Source organism: Telopea speciosissima, chromosome 1 (assembly GCF_018873765.1).
Source record: "Telopea speciosissima isolate NSW1024214 ecotype Mountain lineage chromosome 1, Tspe_v1, whole genome shotgun sequence".
Lineage (NCBI taxonomy): Eukaryota > Viridiplantae > Streptophyta > Magnoliopsida > Proteales > Proteaceae > Telopea > Telopea speciosissima.
The window spans coordinates 29,394,606-29,415,899 of record NC_057916.1 but is presented as its reverse complement, the minus strand read 5'-3'; the positions used below and the strand labels follow the sequence as shown (position 1 = coordinate 29,415,899).

Here is a 21,294-nt window from a genome sequence, read left to right as displayed (position 1 = left end):
CGCGGGGGCTTCACCCCCACCCCCCCCATCGAGATTAGTGATGGGCTCCGAGGCCCAAGCCCTCTGCTACCATCACAGATCTCAAAAAAAGTTCCATTCAGATCGCCACAAAAAATATTGGAGCGGGTCATTCTTCAAAACGGGTACAAGAGTTCAAGACACACATAACATTTTTTTTTTTACTATATACTTTATCTGATTTCTAGAAAAAAGAACAGCAAATCATTTTTATCTATTTTTTTCTTTGTTTTTGGGGTTAGATTTTTACGCGTAATGTTGAAGAATCAAATAACTAATGAACCAATTTGTGATTGATGAGTTCAACATCAAGGGTTGGGAGATTCAGTAATGAAAGAGATATATAACATTTGCCTAAAGGTGATGTCATCTAAATTAATAAAACAAATATTTGAAAGGATAGTAATCTAAGGGTTCCTTTTGCCCAAAGGTGATGGGGTTTCCGAAAATTATTGTTTTTTTCACGATAAATGCAGATTTATAAGATAACCAGTGTATTCTTAACCCAAAAGATAAGGATGCAATAACGGTTGTAATTCTTATTTAATTTATTTAATCAGTTGTATAATTCACATGAAAAGTGTTTGGCCCTTTCACGGAAACAAATGAATTAAAGTGACAATTCATGAGAGCTTCAAAAGAGATCTAAAGAGTGAAGTGCAATAGAATAGACTTAAAGAAACTAAGTCCAAGGAATGAGAAACCACGTCATAAGTTCAACAGTAGAGACCCACACTCTTTTTATTTTCCTTTTTTTACGTGTAATATTGAAACATTGAATAATTCATAAGAACAATTGATGGGTTTTAAGACTTATGAAACACAATTCAACCTCATCAGTTGCAAATTAAGATCCGGTCACGAAAGGTAAGATGTGGTGGGCCAATGGTGCTTAAGTGAATTGTAAACAAAGATAAATGGTTTTTATTAATTTATGTATCTAATAAATGATTTATATGGCTTTAGTAGGAAACAAATTTGTCACTGTTAGGAGTCTATATTTATGGTTTTTGGACAATGTGTGGTCCAAAAGAAGTATTTTTTTGGATGTTATTAAGAGTGGATATGTAATGTAAACTCTCACCTTACAAGTAATGTCTTACAATGTCTTTTGTTGCCCATCAAAGAAAAGGAACAAAAAAAAAAAAGAGGGAGAGATGGGAAAGCCATTTTGCATTGAAAATGATTGGATCAAAGCATGTGAACTTGAGGTGGGGGCTCAATCATGTAAGTCCCCTAGATTGTAGTCATGTCTCTCCCATCAGTTTATCTTTTTTCTCTGGCTGACATGATAAGGAATAACAAATCCCAACTCAACAATGTCGGCTCGTTACAATTAAAGACTATTTTCATACAGATAGAGAATAATGACGTCTAACTCAAAAGCCCGAGTTTCAGGTTGAAAAAACCCTTCTAAGTTCATAAGTTAAATTGTCGTACACTACCCGACTAATGTGTGACTAAACTCTCTTCCCCAATCCTAAAGGGAAATTACTATATGAGAGAGAGAGAGAGAGAGGATCCAAACTTCTTTGGTAGCTTAAGCAATTGAAAGTGGTTAAGGAAAAAAAAAAAATGAGAACTCCAAATTCCCTCAAGTCTAGTTATAGATATAGACTAAAAGCAGCAGCTAATCCTTCACTAGATGAGATGGTCAAGAGATTGTTGAACACCCAACCATTACATAGAGGCTAGTGGACCAACATACACAACTAACAAGAAGAAAAATACATTAATTAATTAATAAGAGAGAAAAAACACCACTCTGTCAAGCCAGACACGCTGCCCTTGCGTCTTGACACAAGACCACACAAAATGATCGCCAAACCTCTAATTATTTTCAAGATTCTAGGGGTGCGGGTGCCATTTTACATGCCGCTGTATCAGGACACCCAACGTGTGCTGTACAACCGAGTGGTGTCTCTTTTTCAATTAATAAATAGAAAAAGGTGTAACGGTTATCCTCTGCAGACTCCAAAGACGATCTTCTCTTATGCAGAACCAATGAGGATGTAACACATACTAGAAAAGATTATTTTACTTGATAAAATGATGCAGCCCTTGACCAATATCTAAATTACCGTTTGGAAGATGCGTGTATCAGTTGGAAAGAATCTATCAAAGTCAAGAAAATTGTTTAATCAAAGGAATCAAATTCTGTTTAAGGGTCCCTCAAAAAAAGGTTTCTCTTTACTACATGCTTTTTACAAAAGGAAGATCATATCAACCTCTAAAGTTAAGGAAAACACATCTTCAAGTTTAATTACCAAAAAAACAAAAAGTTAAAAAAAGGGGGATAAAACTTGCTTCTCAAGCTCTAAAGATTAGACCACCTCAGTGTGTCTCTTAAGGTCTAAATTGGGCCTTGTTTTTCTTCTTCTTTATCATATTTTAGGACTTTATAGCTGACGTATTACCCCAAAACTCTGGCCTCTTATGAATAAATGGCCTTAAAACCAGGGGACTGTAGTATTATAGTAATGGTACTTTTTAAGAAAGTCAAAGATATTAAAGCTTTTGGCACGTAATCGCATTGCAAGGGACACGATGAAGAAGACTGAAAGGGTGTTGTAAGATAAAGTTTCTTGCTAAAGCACTTGAATGCAAGATGCTGTCGGACTGAAATATAATATAGGTTTTACATTTTGAGGATCTCTGTCGGATTATTACAGGGAGGTTAATTCAGCAGCAGACATGTTAGCAACAATTCTTGGTCTTCTTATCCAAATTTTATTTCTCAAGATATTCTCTGGGATAGTCAAGAGAGGATTATTATCCTATCCAATTCCTAAAGTTCAGTGCGACAGTGCTAAGTGGAGATGTCGACACATGACAGCTCGGACATCCAAGCACTGCCATGTGTCTGAGCTGCCACATGTTGGCATCTCCACCTAGTTTTGCCGCACTGCCGCACTATCGAGCTTTTAGAAATTGGAGAGGATAATTTTCCGTCAAGAGAGGCTCAGATATAGATTTATGACTATATAATTTCTCTTTTATCTTTGGTTTAAGTTTTCTGTTAATGGCAATGTCGAAGGTTGAGTAGCAAGATTTTTTATGATAATGTATTTGTTTTTCGTCTGAGAATGTAGAGACGTTAGTCTTGTATGTCCTTTCTTCTTCTTCTTTTTAATATACCTTTCAATGAATTTTAGCAACAAAAAAAAAAAACGGTTCTAAGATTTTGTAAAAGTTTAGGTTTCATTTGGTATGATTTCAAAAAAACATAATAAACGCAGCTTTGATTTCAAAAAGTGCAGTCTGATTCCAAAAACTTGCAAAATTCAAAGCATAGCTGTGTGTAGTTCATTCTCTTTAACCATGATTCAAAGTTGAGATCTTCAACGGGTGAGGTGCCCAGATGTTTAAGATCATGGATGGAAGACTAAGCCTGTGTTTGATACAGTTTCTTGAAATGCATTATCAACCTAGAATGCATTCCAAATGCAGATGAACAAAACAATCTCAGATAATCCTTTAGAAATATGATACTAAGCTTTCTCATGTACAAAGGGCTTACTCTTTAATAGCCATAGTAGATTTTTGCATGATTGAATTATGATTTGTTTACCAAAAAATAAAAAAAAAAATTGTGCTTTTGAAGTTTTATTAATAGTACATGGGACGGTTTTCATGTACGGCCGCATAAGATAAAGGAAGGGTTACGATACATCAAATAAAGAGCATTTGATTATTTCAACCCCTATTGAGAGGGGGGAGTGGGGCATGACTATTCACGTGTGCATGAAACTTTTGCCCATAGTAAATTGTGGCCTTAAATTTTACTAGTTTTTTTTAATGGTAAAAAATAAAATATATTAGTAAGAGACTGAAAAATATACAATATTTTTAGACTGAGCGTGTCTGGCTTAAATTTTACTAGTTAAGGATGCTTTATGGTGGTAAGATATAGCTAGTGAGGTCCCACTCCCACAAGTTATCTTGAATGGGATTTCCCTGTGATATTAGAGAGGGCATCATTATCCTTGTGTGGCATTTAGCTTCTCCAAATGCCACTTGATGCATTATCCTACTCTTACACTGTATTAATGGTCAAGAAAAGGGATAAAGGAAAGTCACATTTTATTGAAAAATAACTTTAACATTTGGATGTTTGAAAACTTTAGTTTCTAATGACAAGAAAACATTTTATATTTTTCTTTCACTTCTCTTTTAAAAATTTGGTGGATGATGTAAGAGTTTCACCAAGCAAGATTAAAGATATGGGAAGTAGTTTTCTGTGCGGGAGTGTGGGCTATGCCAGCACTCCCACGTGTCTATCTCTCTCCGCCTCAAAATAAGGGGGCATAGGTGTCTTTTCATTTGGGAGGCGAGAGATACACTCATTATAGTGTTGACCTAAGCCACACTCTCGGACACAGTTTTTTTTTTTAACTCTAAGGATATATATACAATTACGAAGCTCAGACTTGTTCATTACAAGCTCAAAGTGGAACCAGATACAAGATAATCTCACTTCCGTTATTTGGTTTCTATATCATGGAAAAAATACCACAGGAAAAAAAAAAACATTAATAAATTAAGGAAAATTTACACATACCACCCCTGAGGTTTGATGAAAGGATATTTTCATCCCCCAGTTTTGGAAATTTTGCATACCCCCTTGAGGTTTGCAAACGGTAATAAATAAGCCCATTCCGTCAGTTCATGATTAACATTGTTAAAAATTAGACTTGAACTGACGGAATTGCCCTTCTGAGAAGAACCAAAAAAAAAAAAAAAACCAAAACCTACAACTCATCGTCCCCAAAATCGATTGGGGAAGATGAGTTGCAACCATCCAGCACCCCATTGATTCGTTAAAACGTTTGCCACTCAATCACTCCTCTTCAACCTCTTTGCTTAAACCGAATCATCACCATCTTCACCATCCCTCTCTGCTCCACCCTCAAACCCTAACCCTAAACTCTGATTTGTTCACCATCACTCCCTGTCTTTCCTTTGATGCCCATACAAAGCAATGGCGTCGGAATAGTACAAAGAAGAAGAAGAGCTCGAGCGTGAGTCCATGGAATGATTCTAGTTTTGTTTGCTGAGCTATACTCACAGGGTTCTCTCTCTCTCTCTTCTTATTCGCTGCTCGAATATTATTCTCAGAGGAATTGAAAAATGTTCAGAAGAGTCCTCTCTGAGAAAAGGAAAACCGGATCTGTCCCTGTATATCTCAATGTCTACAACCTCACTCCTATCAATGGCTATGCCTACTGGTTCGGCCTCGACGTCTACCACTCCGGTGTTCAAGGTCAACATTTTCTCCATTCTAAATATTTTCACTTCTTTATCCGAGTGTGTGTACTTTATTAAAAAACTATGTTTAAGTTAAATGTTCTTTCAAAATAATTCATGAGTTTTTCTGGTTATTTTTCCCATGTCTAATCCAGATCTAGTGGGTATAGAGTTTTAGTTTTGATTTTAGTTTTGGGGCGCATGATTTTCCAACTACGGGGATCTTCGAAGGGGAATCGAAGCAATGTCCTGGATTCACTTTCAGGAAATCGATCCTACTTGGGAGAACAGATTTAGATCCAAAAGATTATCACCTATATTTCCATTCTGTTCCAAGTAGTAAGAACAACAGCCTCTTCTATGTGGTTCAAGCCACAGAACACTCCAATGGCCCGTGACCATTCTGCTTCCGGAATAGCAAGTTTCTCACGCATTTCCACTCTTATTTGAAACCCAATTGCCTAGGGTTTTCCAGTTTAAAACCCACTCCTTTTTTTTCTCTTAATCATAATTACAGAAACAAAAGAAAAACCCTTATGGTTTTGAAACCTGCAACTCATCTTCCCCAATGAGTTGCAGGTTTTTTTTTTTTTTTTCCTTTGTAAGGGTAATTTTGTCCATTCACCTTTTTTTTTTTTTGGGTTTTCTTAGAAGGGCAATTCCGTCAATTCAAGTCTAATTTTTAACAATGTTAGTCATGAACTGACGGAATGAACTTATTTGTTACCATTTGAAACCTTAGGGGGGTACGCCAAATTTTCCAAAACTGGGGGGTGAAAATATCTTTTCGTCAAACCTCAGGGGTGGTATGTGTAAATTTCCCATAAATTAATTAAATAAATGGAAAAAAACTCTATCCGGGAGTGTGGCCTACGCCACCATTCCCATGAGTCTATCTCTCTCCTCCTCATGTGAAAAGACACCTCTACGGCTCTACCCCCTTGTTTTGAGGAGGAGAGGTATAGACACATGAGTGTGCTGGTGTATGCTACACTCCCTGAAAAAAAATTACTTAAATAAATATATGAAAAATAAAGTGTGACAATAATTAAATCTAGTTAAAACCAGCTTTAGCTTTACTAGGCCCATTTACATCCTAACGCACTTATAGCAACTGCTGTTAGTCCAACACAGTTTAGTGAAGTACTCTATTTGATTAAACCCAAACCACTTTTACCTTTAACAGGCCCATTTTAATGCACTGAGAAATTTACAACCCCTCCCCCCCCCCCCTCTCCCACCCAAAGAAAAAGGTATAATAGTACTGGTATATCTATATTTGGTCTAATTATAAACAAGGTTATTACAATTAGAGCAGATAATAATTGAATAGCATCAGGGTAAACCTTAATCCATCTTTATTGTATTGAATTCTAGTGGGAGCAGAATCAAGATTTGATCTATTAATAGCTCTAATTAAAAAACCTCAATCCCCCCACCATCACTGATCTAGTTAGATGAAGGGGGAAAAAATAGTCAGACCTGCTTTGGAGATTTCTTAAAGCCAGTAACTCAATTGGTTTAGTGGCCAGAACCAAACTGATACCACAACCATAAGGTCACTTCTCCATACTCATCTGCTGAAAACAGAAGAAATGAAACAATAACCAAATGACTAAAGCTTTTAATGTTCTGCTGATGGCTATCATTTGGACCATGCCCCTGTTAACACTTCTCACAGTTGGCTAGAGTCTGATAAGCCCCATTTTTTGAGGCTTGCATATAATTTTCCCACATTCATATCCTCTTCAACATATTTCATGGCTACTAATAAAAAAAAATTCAATAAAAGAATAAAGACAAGGTTCAAACTATTGGGAGAAAAAGGAAACAAAGATAACTTAATGCAAGAGTCAACTGATGCTTGGTCTCTGCAAGAACATAGTTTTTACATTGCACACTTGTAAAATTTTCTTTTTTAAGTTTTAGCATCCCACAGTCACATTGTGGTGACCACACTAGTGATATTTTATTTTCTCATTATAGGAGCATGTATGATAAAGCTGCTCAAACACCAGACAACAAATAAATGAACAGATAAATATGTAGAAGACAAAAGACAAAAGACAAAATACAAAATGCTGTTCCAGATGTAGACCCCATCATCTGGCATTAGTTTCTACTGCTACATGCTTCCTGAATTTTTTGTTAACTGTCCAACTGAATCCAGATAAATGATTTCTGGCAGTCATCAGGAAACAAACCACCCCCCCCCCCCAAAAAAAAAAAAAAGAAGGGAAATTTACACGTACCTCTCCCTGAGGTATTGACTAATTACCGATTCACTCATGATGTTTCACTATTTACACGTACCTCCCCTACTTTCCAAAATATTGAATAAGTTAATCCAGTCCGTTAGTTGTTTCGTTAATTGCAAACGGTAAGAGTATTTTAGATATTTTATGACCAATATACCCTTGCTAGGGTAGATAGACATTATTGTCCTCTTCTTCATTCTTCCTCATCGTCATCATCTTCTTCTTCTTCCTGGTTCTCACACTCCTAATCTGATCTAGCACTGTCATCTTCCTTCATTGCAGAAATATTGCCATGGTTGTATTCAATTTTAAGGGGTTTTCTTGGCTTTAGTATAGATCTATTTAAAAATGGAAGAACACCGGCTGTGACGCTGATATACACTCTGCAAACCCACTCGCGCTATAAAGTACTCATTACACGATCAGCAACAGAAAATGCAGATAATGATCTGAGAAATAATCCATAAAATGAATCCAACGCCATTTAACCCAAACAAATTATCATTCTGTAATGGATCCACAATGAATTTCCCAACCTAAGAAATAAAACCATAATCCTCCCTTTCCAACCTAAGAAATCAAACCATAGATCCCCATTCCCTAATCAAACAACACCACTGAGTTCAATTCCCTGACTAAGACCTCATATTAGTCCAAAACACAAAGAACTACATCAGAAGCTCCAAATACCAAGAAGTGTCCCCAAGCTGCAATCTTGAACCAGCGACAAAGAGCACTAACTCTAGATTGTATGAACCCAGCCGAACAATAGAGTATGCCCAGAAATCACCAAAGATGGCAGAAATTCAAGCCTCTCCACATAAACGACCTTGCAGATCTAATGTAATGGATAAGCAAGTGCGGAAATACCAAATCGAATAAAAAGATCCACGACCCATGACACGAATTTCCTCAGAGAGTGAGATAATTAGGGTTCAGGAAGAGTTGGTGAAGTCTGAAACATTACCTTCTGATCAGACTCGGAAGTGAAAGCCAGAGAGACGACGAAAAGGAAAGCGAATAAAAGAGAGAAGGATTGGACGGTGGGAAGCATAGCTGAGGCTGTCCGATCTAAACAGTGAAAAGGCTCCTCTTTGTTTCTTCCGTTCTTTAGTGGTGGGTAATCAGTAGCCTCGAGCGCACAAGGGGAGAGAGAGAGAGAGAGACCCTGGTTTTACTCGCTCCTAATTACCGAATAGGAAAGAACGGCTCCTGTGAATGTGAGGGAATCAGATGAGATGATGGATTACTTTCTAGTTTTCTGTTTTACAACCATTTACATCTGAAATCTTGGTAGTGGGAAAATAGGGGGAAAATATAAAAAGAAAGTGAAATCAAATCAACTATGACGGTGTGGCCATGGATGGTTTTCTGCCGCTAGAGTTCTTCAAGAGCAGAAATAAGGGAAATAATGGAAGACGATGAAGAAGAATGAAGAAGAGGACAATAATGTCATTCTACCCTATCAAGGGTATATTGGTCATAGAATGTCTAAAATACTCTTACCTTTCGCAACTAACGGAACAACTAACGGACTGGATTAACTTATTCAATATTTTGGAAAGTAGGGGAGGTACCTGTAAATAGTGAAACATCATGGGTGAATCGGTAATTAGTTGATACCTCAGGGGAGGTACGTGTAAATTTCCGAGAAAAAAACCTTCTATCCTTAATCCTTAGAGACCCGAACAACCAGAGAGGTCTGGAATGTTTTCAGGTGCCCAGAGCCAATTAGATCCCGAAGAGGAAATCACATATCAAGTGGAAACATGCAAAGGAGCTCATTCTCACAAGGAGAAAGCAGCGTTTCTTTGTATTTCCTATGGTTAAGCAATGATAGGAGCTCTTTTCTTCCCTGAAAGAATAACTAAGATGCTTCACAATCAAGAAATGGAAATAAAGTATCCTAAAAATCACCAGTAGATGTTGGCTTTTATATAAAGACTACAAGCAACAAGTACATTTGTGACATGGCAACTGTAATTTTACATATTAATTAGTTTTTTTTCCTGTAGGCAACCACCCGTGTGGCTAGAACTTTGCTTCTGCAAAGTTTTTTCTCTTCTTTTCATGGGAAACCTCTCCGTCCCTCTTGTTGCTCCCCCTCATTCTTTTGTTATTTCCTTTATTTATTCTTTATTTTAATTTTTAAATTTTTTTTTGGGAGGGGAGAGGGGGTGGGGATGACGAACACAGAAGTATCCAGTATTGACATGGATCAACATATGTGCAAAAGGCCAGAAAATGAAACATAGTAACGTTCTAGTTACATGGCAAGAGCTTGTACTCCTGAAGTCCTGAGTACTTGCATAGACATGAAATGACAATTGAATAGACATAAAGAAAATCACATGTACTAGGTAACAAAATCAGGACCTGAACAAGGGGTAAAAAGGACCAAATTGCAACTAAAGCAAATCTTTTTTTTTTTTTTTTTTTTGGCTCGGACTCTCAATTCAACAGACATTGGGTTCAGTTTTCATTAGAGGGAGCATCATCTTAATGACTTGAGTATCCAAACGTCTGATCCTCATTTATTTGAAGGGGCAGTGCATGTTAACTTTCACACATATTTGTATCTAGCCAACAAAAAGCCAAATGTAATAAGTTACTAAGGGATCATACATCAAATTTTAAAAAGGCAAAACCATAAGATAATTTACCTGTGAAAGACCTCGAGTACTGAGCCAATACTTGGAATAGCAAACTAGTATATGTTTGAATCAATTAGCTGGCGAGTCTACAAAAAAAATACAGAAACATCACAATAGGAACAGATTGGTAACCGACACAAAAAAGTGAAATATTATCCTTCTCTGGAACTGTGTGGAATTATAAAAATGTGAGCAAACAATCAACAGCATTCCTCTAATGAAAATAATAATTAAGAAAATAAGAGGAATAAAATTCATCATGGAGGTTACATAAGATCACCTCTAAGTTGCACTTTCCTAATTTTCATGATCCACTACTGATTAATTGCTGATTTGCATGTCAATTGCAGGTGGCAGTAACTGGTCACTGCACAGAATTGCAGGTTAGTCCATCTACAGCCCCCACATGCCCGTTCAGAGACACTCCTTTGCAAGACAACAATTGAAAGTGAAATGGCTTAATCAACGATCATCTTCTAGCCTGGAGTTAAAAGCCCGAGCAAAAATGAATCCGTCAAACATTTCAAGAGGTTTGACATAAGCCCACATAGCTACCTTGTCCTCCTTGAATTTGAATTGGTTATTGGTTTACTATTTAAAAGGAAAAGGAAGAAAAGAGAAACAATGAATACCAAGCTTCTCTCAGGGAAACCCCCTGGGGGTCCATTTTGAGAATGTTTTCAGGACTCTTTTGGGACCCTACTCAACTGGATGATATGTGAGACAATAATATCAAGACCCAGGAGGATTCAAACCATGTAATAAATCTCATTTATAATATTATCAGAAAATCAATCCTTGGTTAAAGATATATAAATCGCCAAATTAAACATCGACCTCTAGATGAATACTTTTATTGACAGTCATTCCTAGATCTGTTAAAGTTTGTCCCTGTAGTCAGGAGCCTAAATATGTTAATAAAAGATGAGAGCCAAAATGTGTTAATAAAAGATGAGTCAGACTTCTGTTGAAGTGTAGACCGGTTCCCTAACTGGTTCGGCTGTTGGTTTGGTTCTTTTGGTAATGTGTGTAATGTAACCAGATTCATTGTAGTGTCTAGGTTCATTACACACATGTTAAACGTGCTAGATTGGGATTGAGTAAATCATTCCTTTTTTTGTAATATTCTCAAGTTATAAATAAAGTAATGGCCTCTGTCATCTAGACAAGCCAATCTATTCTTCTCAAACCCTCTCTTTTCAACTACTTTTCAATAAGAAGTGTAAAATCAAAAATAAGAGAAGAATATAGAGCATGCAAATCATTTCTTTCACCATTACAATGGCAAAAGAAGTCTTCAGTGAGGCTAAAGATTTCAAAAGTTACCAAATTCTAATATGACAGTATTAAAATCCCACCCCCTACACAACAAAATTCTGTCGCCAAGTAACTGGTGAATCAACATGAATGAGGAACTAAAACAAGCAAAGATCAAAACAAACAGATTATTAAATGAAATTCTAAAAATAATACATGGCCATTCCTACATAGTGAAAATGAATCATGAATACAACAAAAAGGAGAAATGAATGGATAGAAATTTCAGTCAACTTACAAGGAAACCAGCATTAATCAAGAGAAAGATCTGGTCATCTTTCACCTTTCCACAAAATGATTAGAGTGAAGATGCAGCAAAGAGTACCAAAACTGTAAAAATAAAAACAAAGACCAGTAAATATTAAAACAGGTGGATGAAGTTTTCTCATACACACTTAAATTCCTCATACCATTCCATTTTTCAAATGATATAATTTTCAAAGTTTCATCCATAAAATATTATCAATCAAATTAAAAAGATCATGAACAAACATAAACTAGCTCTCTTAAGCAGAAGGGGAGTCGCAATTGAAAGAAGCAATAATCTGCAGCCAGCTAGCCCAATAATTCTTTTGAAAATGCAGTTCATAAAAGAATAAAAGTAAGAGTGCTGTTCTCATTTACCCTTTTCTTCATTAAATTAAATGCAATTGCACCATAAGTCAAATACAGATAATATATATTGAAGTGAAAAGGTGGCCAACCTGATTAGTGCAATGTGGCACATGATTCAGAAAGTTCCAGTCTTATGGATAGGTAGGGTCCACTCTAGATTAGCCAAATGTCAAATTTGGTGGTCTAACTCCATCATATGGCCCATTGTACTAATATTCTTTTGGTATTTTCTGTTAATGCAAACACCAAAAAACACGAAGAAACAAAACAAAGCAAAGATGACACAGAGATTTAATGTGGTTCACATACCAATATGATGTGCTACGTCCATGGGCGAAGCTGAAGATGATTCACAATGTAATGGAAGAAAATACAGTGGAGATCTCTCAAGAACACCCAAAGATCAGCAAGAACTCTTTACATAAACCCTAGCACAAAAAACCCCCAAATCTTACTTCTCACTCTTCCTTACTCAACAAGACAATAAAAAACATAAAATAAAGAATGAATAAGATAGAGCTAATTTAGGAGTGGCTCTAATACAAGGTTCAAGATTTTTGTTTTGACAAGGGTTTCAAACCTAGTCCAAACCAAAACATACCACTGAAATGGCACCGAAATGACGGAAATGGTACAAAATATGACACTAGAATGACCAAAATGGTCAGAATACACCGCCAAAATGACACCAAAATAGGGTCCAATAGGGTCCAATTAGGTGAAAAAAAAGAACAAAAAATTAAAGACCCCTCGATTTGCATGCCATTTTGGAAACCGAAATATTTCATCGCATTTCGGTATTTCAATTGCAAATTCAAACTATGCTCCGATACATGATAAAGATGCGAAAAAAGCGTTTGAGGTGGCATGGACATGTGCACCGGAGGCCTTTGAGTGCTCCAATACGGAGGGGTGATTTGATTCAGATTGCAGGAGCTAAAAGAGCCAAGGGTAGGCCTAAAATGACTCCAGTAGAAGTGGTGAGGAAAGACATGCATAGCTTAGGACTAGTAACAAGTATGACTTTGATAGAACTGACTGGAGAAAAGGATCCTTGTAGCCAACCCCATTTAGTTGGGATAAGGCTGAGTTGAGTGTTCTTTCTAACACATATGCACACACACAGGATTCAAACATCATGCAAGAAACAGTTCATATTTGGACAAAGGACAAAATGGTAGTCATCTTCAATCTCCAATTACATATTCAGACTTCCACAGAAATGCAGCTCTAGTAAGTATCAAGTTAAGGTTAATTTAAAAATTGATTGGATCACAAAAAAATGTAAGAAATTAAATGCTCAAGCAATTACTTTTGTTTTCAATGGATGGATCAAAACTTTACCTCCCTATCCACTTGTGTTCTGTCCTTTACACTGCTATACAATTGCAAATGTAAAATAGAGGGCTGAATTGAAACCTGAAGATAAATATCCAGAATAGATGGTCAGGTAAAGAGAAGATAAATAAATCTAACTCTAGAGAGTGATAAATAATAAAACAGCTTTTTATGTTGAGATGGATGTGTGGCAAAAGTAGGAAGCATAAAGTAAAGAATGATCATATTAGAGCTGCTTTGGGAGTAGCTCCGATACATGATAAGCTATAAGAAAGTCGTTTGAGGTGGCATGGCCATGTTCAACAGAAGCCTTTGGTTGCTCCAATATAGAGGAATGATTTGATTCAGATTGAAGGAACTAAAAGAACAAGGGGCAGACCTAAAATGACCCTAAGAAAACTGGTGAAGAAAGAAATGCATAGTTTAGGCCTTGTATCATGTATGACCTCGAATAGAGTTGATCGGAGGGCAAGGATCCATGTGGCCGACCCCATTTAGTTGGGAAAAGGCTGAGTTGGTGTTGGTGAAGGGAATGATGTGATGCCCAGTTCCATGATCGTTACAAATGGGCAGATGCTATTTCATGAATAGGTTGAACATCCTCTCCAAACTCAAATGATGCTAATAAGGCTGGAAATTCAATTGTGAGCTTATCTAGCCATGCTATGAAATACAACCACCACTTCAACATGGCAGTGCAATCCAATGAATGAAGTAAATATAGCTGAGACTTTCTTCCACAAGATCCAAACCTAGACCTTGACCCTCAATAAAACTGCCACTGCCAATGTTCCACCAGTGGTTTAAGAATGAAATGTCCATTGTAAATCTTTAATATGCCAAAATTGATCATGAGCTATTTAGCTTCCACCTTCTTTGAAGATAATGAAGCACATATGATCATTTTTTCCCCCACTTTCGATTCACTCTCACCAATTTATTGCGAAGAGCTATTGCTTTCAGGTTCAAAGTGATTAACAAGCCAGCATGTTGCTCAGCTTTAAATTCCTTCAAAAGCAGCATGAACTACATGCACATTAACCATATATACATATCATAACTGTTATGGATCTAACCTAGACACACACAGCTCTAGCACTGCTGGAAAGCATCAAATAAAAAAAAAAACCTTCGACCAATTAAGTAATAGCATATTATTAATTATTACTTCACAGAAACATAATTCTAATCAGAACAAAGTTATTCTAGTTCACGCAATCTGTGCATCATGTCTCTACTGTAAGTAAAATTATCAAGTAGAACCATCAAACCCCAAAAATTTTCCATTTTGAATGTAGAAACTTCCATGTAAATGAAATGGACTCAAATTCCATCTGCAACCAAAACCTCATACGAAAAATCGTTTCTTGCCCAAGTCAAGCAGGTAATTCGAACACACAGTGTTCAAGTTTTTCTAAAAATCAGAAGACATTAAAAAGTAAATCAAAATAAGATAGCGGCTTCACCGATGATGAGATTTCATCTATTTCTCTCTCCTCCTCTCTTTAGAGTTTTTTCCCTCTGGATTTTGAATTCATCACCATTTTTGCGGACTTTCAAAGCAATTTACCTCTTTAAAGTTTCGCAGGAAGAACAAAGAATCACTGGTTCGCGGAAATCGGATCCGACAGTCTATAAGCTCGGAAGGTTAAGTCCAGGAAAATTTTACCTTTTCCAAATAAAATACATGAAAACCGATCTCCGGTCCAACCGACGGACGACCCGGTTGATGTTTCGTACGCTTAAGGCGCTTTTTAGCAGGAATCACAATCTAGAACACAGCTGAATTCTCTAGTAATTTCGGTTCTTACTTCTTACGCTTCGCGTCTGCTTCTCGCAGTCTCGTTCTTCTATTGAAGCCTCAAGGTTAACCTTCTTCTCTGCATGAACAGTGTGCTCTGATTTCGTGTTTGATTGTTGGAGTTCTAACTTCTAAGAAGTTTTTTCTACTAATGGCGACTGAATCTGCTTCGACTTCAAACGCTATTCCTATACATGGTGTGAACCCTTCTGCATCTTCTCAATTCACGTACTCGAACGGTTCTTATTTCCCTCTACCATTTCACCTTCAACAATCAGACCCCATGGCCATCCAGCAGTACCCTAACCCATACATTCCTCCACTTCCGACGGTGCAAATCCCTCCACCGGTCAAAGTCCTCCCTGCTCCGGTTATCTCTTCTGTGTATTCGGTTCCTGCGCTCGTCGTCTCCGGTGTGTATTCGCTCCCACAGTATCAGCAGGTGAGTAATTTGATTCGCTGCTCTTTCAAGTTACGGCTTTATGCACATCATTGTCGATCTTAAGACTTGTATGTGTTTTGCTTCTTGTAATATTGAAGAACTCAAGAGCAACAAATATGTTCTAATGGCTAATAGAATTCATAATTTGGACAAGAATCTGATTCTATGTCTTGGTCTAGTAAATTAGCAAAATCCCAGTAATTGACGAGACTAGAAAGACATTGTCTTCCTTGGCCAAGATATGGCATTTGATTACAGCGCCTGTAACGCTGAGAAAAGGTAATTGTTTAATGTAGAAACTGTCACTAAGATTACTTACAGGGTTTTTTGGAACAATAAAATTGGCTTTTGTGCTTCTCTGACGTTTGGTTTCAGGAATCAATGGCCCCCAATTGAGGGAATTCTGGTTCATTAAGCCCTTTTCAAGTATGTGGTTTAGGAATTTGTTTTCTTCCAGAGTCTTGGATACTTTCATTTGTTCATTTATTTATTTATTGTGGTTCATAGTGTTATAGCTTGAAACATTGTATTTGCAGAATCGCAATTAAATTGCTGTAGACATTTTGCCTCTTGTTTTTTCCCAACCAAGACAGGCCCAACAGTTATTTCAGAGGGATGCACACACAATTACACCAGAAGCTCTTGAGAGTGTGAAAGCTGCACTTGCAAGCAGTGAGATTGAGAACAAGTCGGAGACCAAGAAGAAAGTGATACCTCGTAAAGCTGCTGGTCAAACTTGGGATGATCCAACCCTTGCAGAGTGGCCAGAGAGTATGATCCGTGTACCACTTATTCTCTACTACTTTTATTCTCTTTTAATGAAGTATTTCCTTCACTAATGTGCCTGTTGAGACAGATTGAAACAGACTACATGTTAGTGGTTGACTTTTGCTCAGGCCTGATTAATCAGGCTGTTGTGCAACTTTTTCAAGCTATGCAGATGATCATGTTTTTGCTAGTGAATGCAGTGAATGTTGATGGGGTTGCTTAACTGCATGATTACTACTAGGCATGGTCATTACTAGGGATCTTTGCCTAGTTGAGAAATCACAAATTACATTGAAAAGAATCGATCTTATCAAAAATTAAGAATTTTCTCTCAAAGTTCAGAGACAAACTTGCACCAACAATAATCTTCGAAAGAAGCAAACTTAATTGACTTCTGCAGTCTCATTATCTCTCCTAGTCCAGTATAACGTAAATGCCCAAAACACTGAGCAAGAGAGAGAGTGGGAGCATCAATACTAAGTACAACCTAGAGTCGGGAGCAGATTGAGAGTGTCTGTGTGTGTGGAAACATGCAGGCTCTAAGCTTCATTGGATTAAAATAATAAGGCAGTGAACCATGGAAACATCCTCAATGTATGGTCCAATAAGATTTTTATGTTTAGAATTATCTGAACAAGTCAAATTTTCATTTTACTCAAAGCATACTTGTTATGTATGTCTCGAATTCTTGGACCCGTTTCGAAGAATGACCCGCGGTACGGATCGACCTGACCCGATGGATCGACCCGGATCCTGGAGGAGTATTTATGTTCCATACCCGCTTTATTGTAAAGAGAGAGGAAGATTTTGGGGTTTTTGTTCTAGGGTTTCTGAGAGAGCAGCAGCAGTGATTTGGGTGTTCTTGAGAGTTTCCATTGTAATTTTTCTCCGTTTTACATAGTGAATCATCTTCGTCTTCGCCCGTGGATGTATCACACCATACTGGTGTGTGAACCATGTTATATCTCTGTGTTCTTTTGCTTGATTCTTGTTTCTTTTCGTGATTTTGTTGGTGTTTGCTATAACAATACTTTCAACCCATAGACTGACTTTCTTTAGAGTGCATTCTTACTTTTAGTGTGTGAACTCAAGGATTGAGAGCAGGAGTGTCACCCCTATGAGAAAGATTCAGTCACTAAGGATATAATTATTAATAATTAACTAAAGACTTGTAGTTCCCACATCCAGCAAGGCAGAAAATTGGATCAGACAATATAATACTCACTAAAATGTTATTTTAAATTTTACCTCATGCAGTTCTACACTTTTTGATACAGAGCTCATTTGCTTAAGCAGTTTGAACCGGTCTTTTAAGTTCCACTTTCTATTTATTAATTTAATTACCAACTTACCATTATAATCATTAAGACCCTTTAAGATTCTAGTTTGACTTCATTATGCATTTCCTTCTAATAATTTATTTTTTATTAATGTCTCTTTTCTCTTGATTGATGGATCCCTAAATTTCACTAATGCACAAGGCATTTTGCAGATGATTTTCGCTTGTTTTGTGGGGATCTTGGTAATGAAGTGAATGATGAGGTTCTTTCAAAAGCATTTTCAAGATTTCCTTCCTTTAACATGGCAAGGGTAATTCTCTGTTAAGCTTTGATTCCCGTAATCTCATGTCATTTGCAATGAATTTTGTTGGGAGGATGTAAGCTTGTAGTATATCCTTTCAGATGCTTGTTTTTCTTAATTCTTTGTACTTAAGCAAGGCCTCTCTACACATTTGTTGAATATCTTATTGTGTGTATAGTATGCGAGGTGTGAAACATGAAAGTATGTTGAAGAAACAAGGACTTGTTCCAGTCAAACATCATGTAAGTATTTCCGTGGCTGATTTGCATAGTTATGAAGTTTGGGATGTCCTAATATATTAGGCAGGTCTGAAACCTTGATAGTAGCAGTTGAATATTAATTTATGCTTGATTAGCTTTCCAAATGTATAACACAAAGTTGTTTTAAATCTATTCAGAGATACAAGATTTAATACTACATTCATTCTTTTGCATACTTGTGAAATACATTAGTCCTTGTCATATCCTATATGCTTAACTGCGCCCTATTTCTTTGTTCCATATGTCTTCAGTCTTTCTAGCAGTTGTTACTAGTCAACCCCTACTTTTTTATTCTCAGCCTCATTTTGGGGTTCTTGTATGAAATATTACTATATGCTTGGGGTTGTCTGCCATTTCATCCATACTACTTACATGGTTTAGATTTGAACGCAAACTATATTCCAGCCCTGTTCCTCGTTTATTCCCATACTTTCACCCTCCAATTTACTGTTACTCTGGAATTAATCTGCTACCTAGTTCTTTTGTTATTTCTCTTGGCTCATGGTCCTCTCTGTTATTTCTCATTTATGTTCTATTTCCTTATCTAATAAATCTATTTATGATTTTTTATTTATTTATTGAGAGTGGGTAGGAGAGGGAGAGGAGCTAATGTCAGCTTGTAGGCTTTATGGTCCACTTCTCTGGTACTTAAAATGGTTAACAATAAAGCTGCTTGTCTATTCGTATTACTTTCATGTTTAGGAGTATATCATAGTTAGTGACAGGTTTATTCTTAACATCTTCCACTCCTGTACTTTTGGTGCGCATACCTTTGGCTGAATTTGAGGGTACATCTTCCTCAAGTTTCCAGTTCAGTTGCACTTGTTTTGGGAGCATCATCACCTCTGAGCCAAGATTTTTAAGGATTTCTCTTGGTGGTTTGGGCCAGTTCTTGTTTTGTTTGGCTGGGCGTGGTTACCAGCATGCCCTTCTATAATTTTTTATTCAATGTTTAGTTGCTGAATAAAAATCTTTCTATTCTAGACCTTTTTTTTTGTTGGGGTGGGGGGAGGGGAAGGTGAAGCTGCATGGTTGTTGGTTTCTATTTCTTTCTCCAACTCCGGCAGAGTTGCATTGTCTTGTGCTCTTCTATACATTATTTGCTTTCTATCTAGCTTTCATATGAAATTAGTATGTCCATAATGCATTGGCACTTTGCTTTGGACATGGTTTTTCTTTTTAATATCTCTCGGTTTTTATGAGTTTTTTACTCTCTCATTTATTGAGAACTACATCCACATATGATTCTGACAATCGCAGGTGGTTAGAGATAAGCGGACTGGCAAAACCCGAGGTTATGGATTTGTTAGCTTTGCCAAACCTTCAGACCTTGCAGCGGCATTGAAAGAAATTAATGGTGAGTAATATTTCTACTTGGAATACAATTCTTCGTTGAAGTTTTATGCTTAATATTTATGATCATATGGTAGCCTTATAATTGGCATTGGAAAGTTGGACTGTCAACTCAACCAAATTTAATAACAATATTAGCTATGCTCCCTTCTCATTCTTTAGTATGACTCAACCATTGCAGGTAAATATGTCGGAAACCGCCCAATCAAACTTCGTAAGAGCACCTGGAAGGAGAGGACTGATTATGAAGCTCTGGAGAGGCAAAAGGTAGATTCCAACATGTGCACTACTTTATTTTTTTATTTTTTATTTTTTTCGTTTCCTACTTATTAACTGGCTTTTTGTATCTCAACTGACTGGCTTCATGTCCCATTACTCTCTTGGCAGAACCAGACTAAAAAGAAACCAAAGATGCCAAAGAAGAGTATCTTGCACAAGTGAATCTGATGAACATGTGGACCTATTGACGTAAGTAACATGTGCTAATTGATGCCCAAGATTCTTTGGTATTGCTGTGATTCATTGAGGAGGTCATCATAGTTTGTTTCCCCTATAAATATAAGATAGGGAAGGAGGGGGATTCAGATATTTTTGGTCAAACCAGTCAATATGCATGTTCCTTCTTTTTTGGTTTGCCCTGACTATGGGGTGTGACAACTATAGTGCTATGTTCCTTCTTTTTCGGTTTGGATATTTTAGTTTATATCAAGCTGTTTCGCAATTTTAATGTTCACTTACTATATCTATTATTATGCGTGAAATTACATGAAATCACTTGATTTCAGGTTGTGGTCTTTAAAAGATGCAGTGGCTAGGCCAGCCTTAGGAGATGAAGGAGAAACAGAAGAAGATAGGAGATGAAGGAGAAACAGAAGAAGATAGGGTTGGGTCAGACTGGGCTCAATCTTGGCCCAGCCCGGTCCTGACTTAGGGCCAGAAATTCCCAGCCTTGACTTGCCCTCAAGGCCAAGATATTTTAGACCAGGCCTTGTTCAGGCTTATGGCGAGCTTGGTCGACAAGGCCAAACTTGCACCCCTACACCCAGGTCAGATTTATAGAATTTTTTTAATTATCTATATAACTATTAGTTAATTCCATTTGTGCTGAACCTTGACATAAGAGCAGACATAAGAGCAGGAGACCTTTGGATCTACTTGTACATAAAATTGTAAGCAAGGAATGCTGAAACTTTTACCATCCAAAAAACTAAAAATGAAAGGTGGAGTCACGAGTGAAAGAATATTTGGAGACAAACATCCCAGAGCAGTTAGTGTACTTTACAGTAGGGATCTTACCAAAAAAAGTACTTTACAGTGGGGAAGCGTGAGAGAATATTTGGGTTTGCCTTCCTTTTACTAAAATAATTCTAAAGATTTACTGAGTTTTGACCCATTGGTGGGTTTGTTAATGTAACAAGTCAAATAAGTGCAATAAGATATGACTTATGTGTTCAGATGTTCTTATAGAAAAGACAACCAAAGTAAGGTCTTAAATATCGGTATCGGTCGATAACGATAACTATATCAAAATGGACTGATCGTATTGGAATGGATCGGATTGTTATCCTCTTTTAAATATCAATATCTTGGTTTTTTGGACCATTCTATCTTCTCTATAGTAGATATCACCATAACAATATTA

At 36.9% G+C, this 21,294-nt stretch overlaps 1 protein-coding gene and 1 long non-coding RNA gene across 3 annotated transcripts; one reads left to right on the top strand and one right to left on the bottom strand.

The window, feature by feature from the left end:
- Positions 1–9,764: 9,764 nt before the first annotated feature.
- On the bottom strand, positions 9,765–14,939 carry LOC122663056. Its single transcript, XR_006333102.1, has 3 exons — positions 14,914–14,939; positions 11,733–11,824; positions 9,765–10,263 (listed from the first exon to the last, which is right to left on the bottom strand). It is a non-coding gene; the product is annotated as an uncharacterized LOC122663056 (long non-coding RNA).
- Positions 14,940–15,358: 419 nt separating this feature from the next.
- Positions 15,359–20,119, top strand: LOC122663045 (RNA-binding protein 42-like). Of its 2 annotated transcripts, none has more exons than XM_043858754.1 (6): positions 15,359–15,690; positions 16,284–16,461; positions 17,951–18,048; positions 19,560–19,656; positions 19,834–19,919; positions 20,037–20,119. In XM_043858754.1, exons 1-6 carry the CDS (start codon positions 15,400–15,402, stop codon positions 20,091–20,093), a joined length of 807 nt encoding a protein of 268 aa, XP_043714689.1. In that variant the 5' UTR covers positions 15,359–15,399; the 3' UTR covers positions 20,094–20,119. The 2 variants fall into 2 exon arrangements, with proteins under 2 accessions (XP_043714689.1, XP_043714693.1); XM_043858758.1 differs by having other exon boundaries at positions 15,360–15,690; positions 20,040–20,119.
- The last annotated feature ends 1,175 nt before the right edge of the window (positions 20,120–21,294 follow it).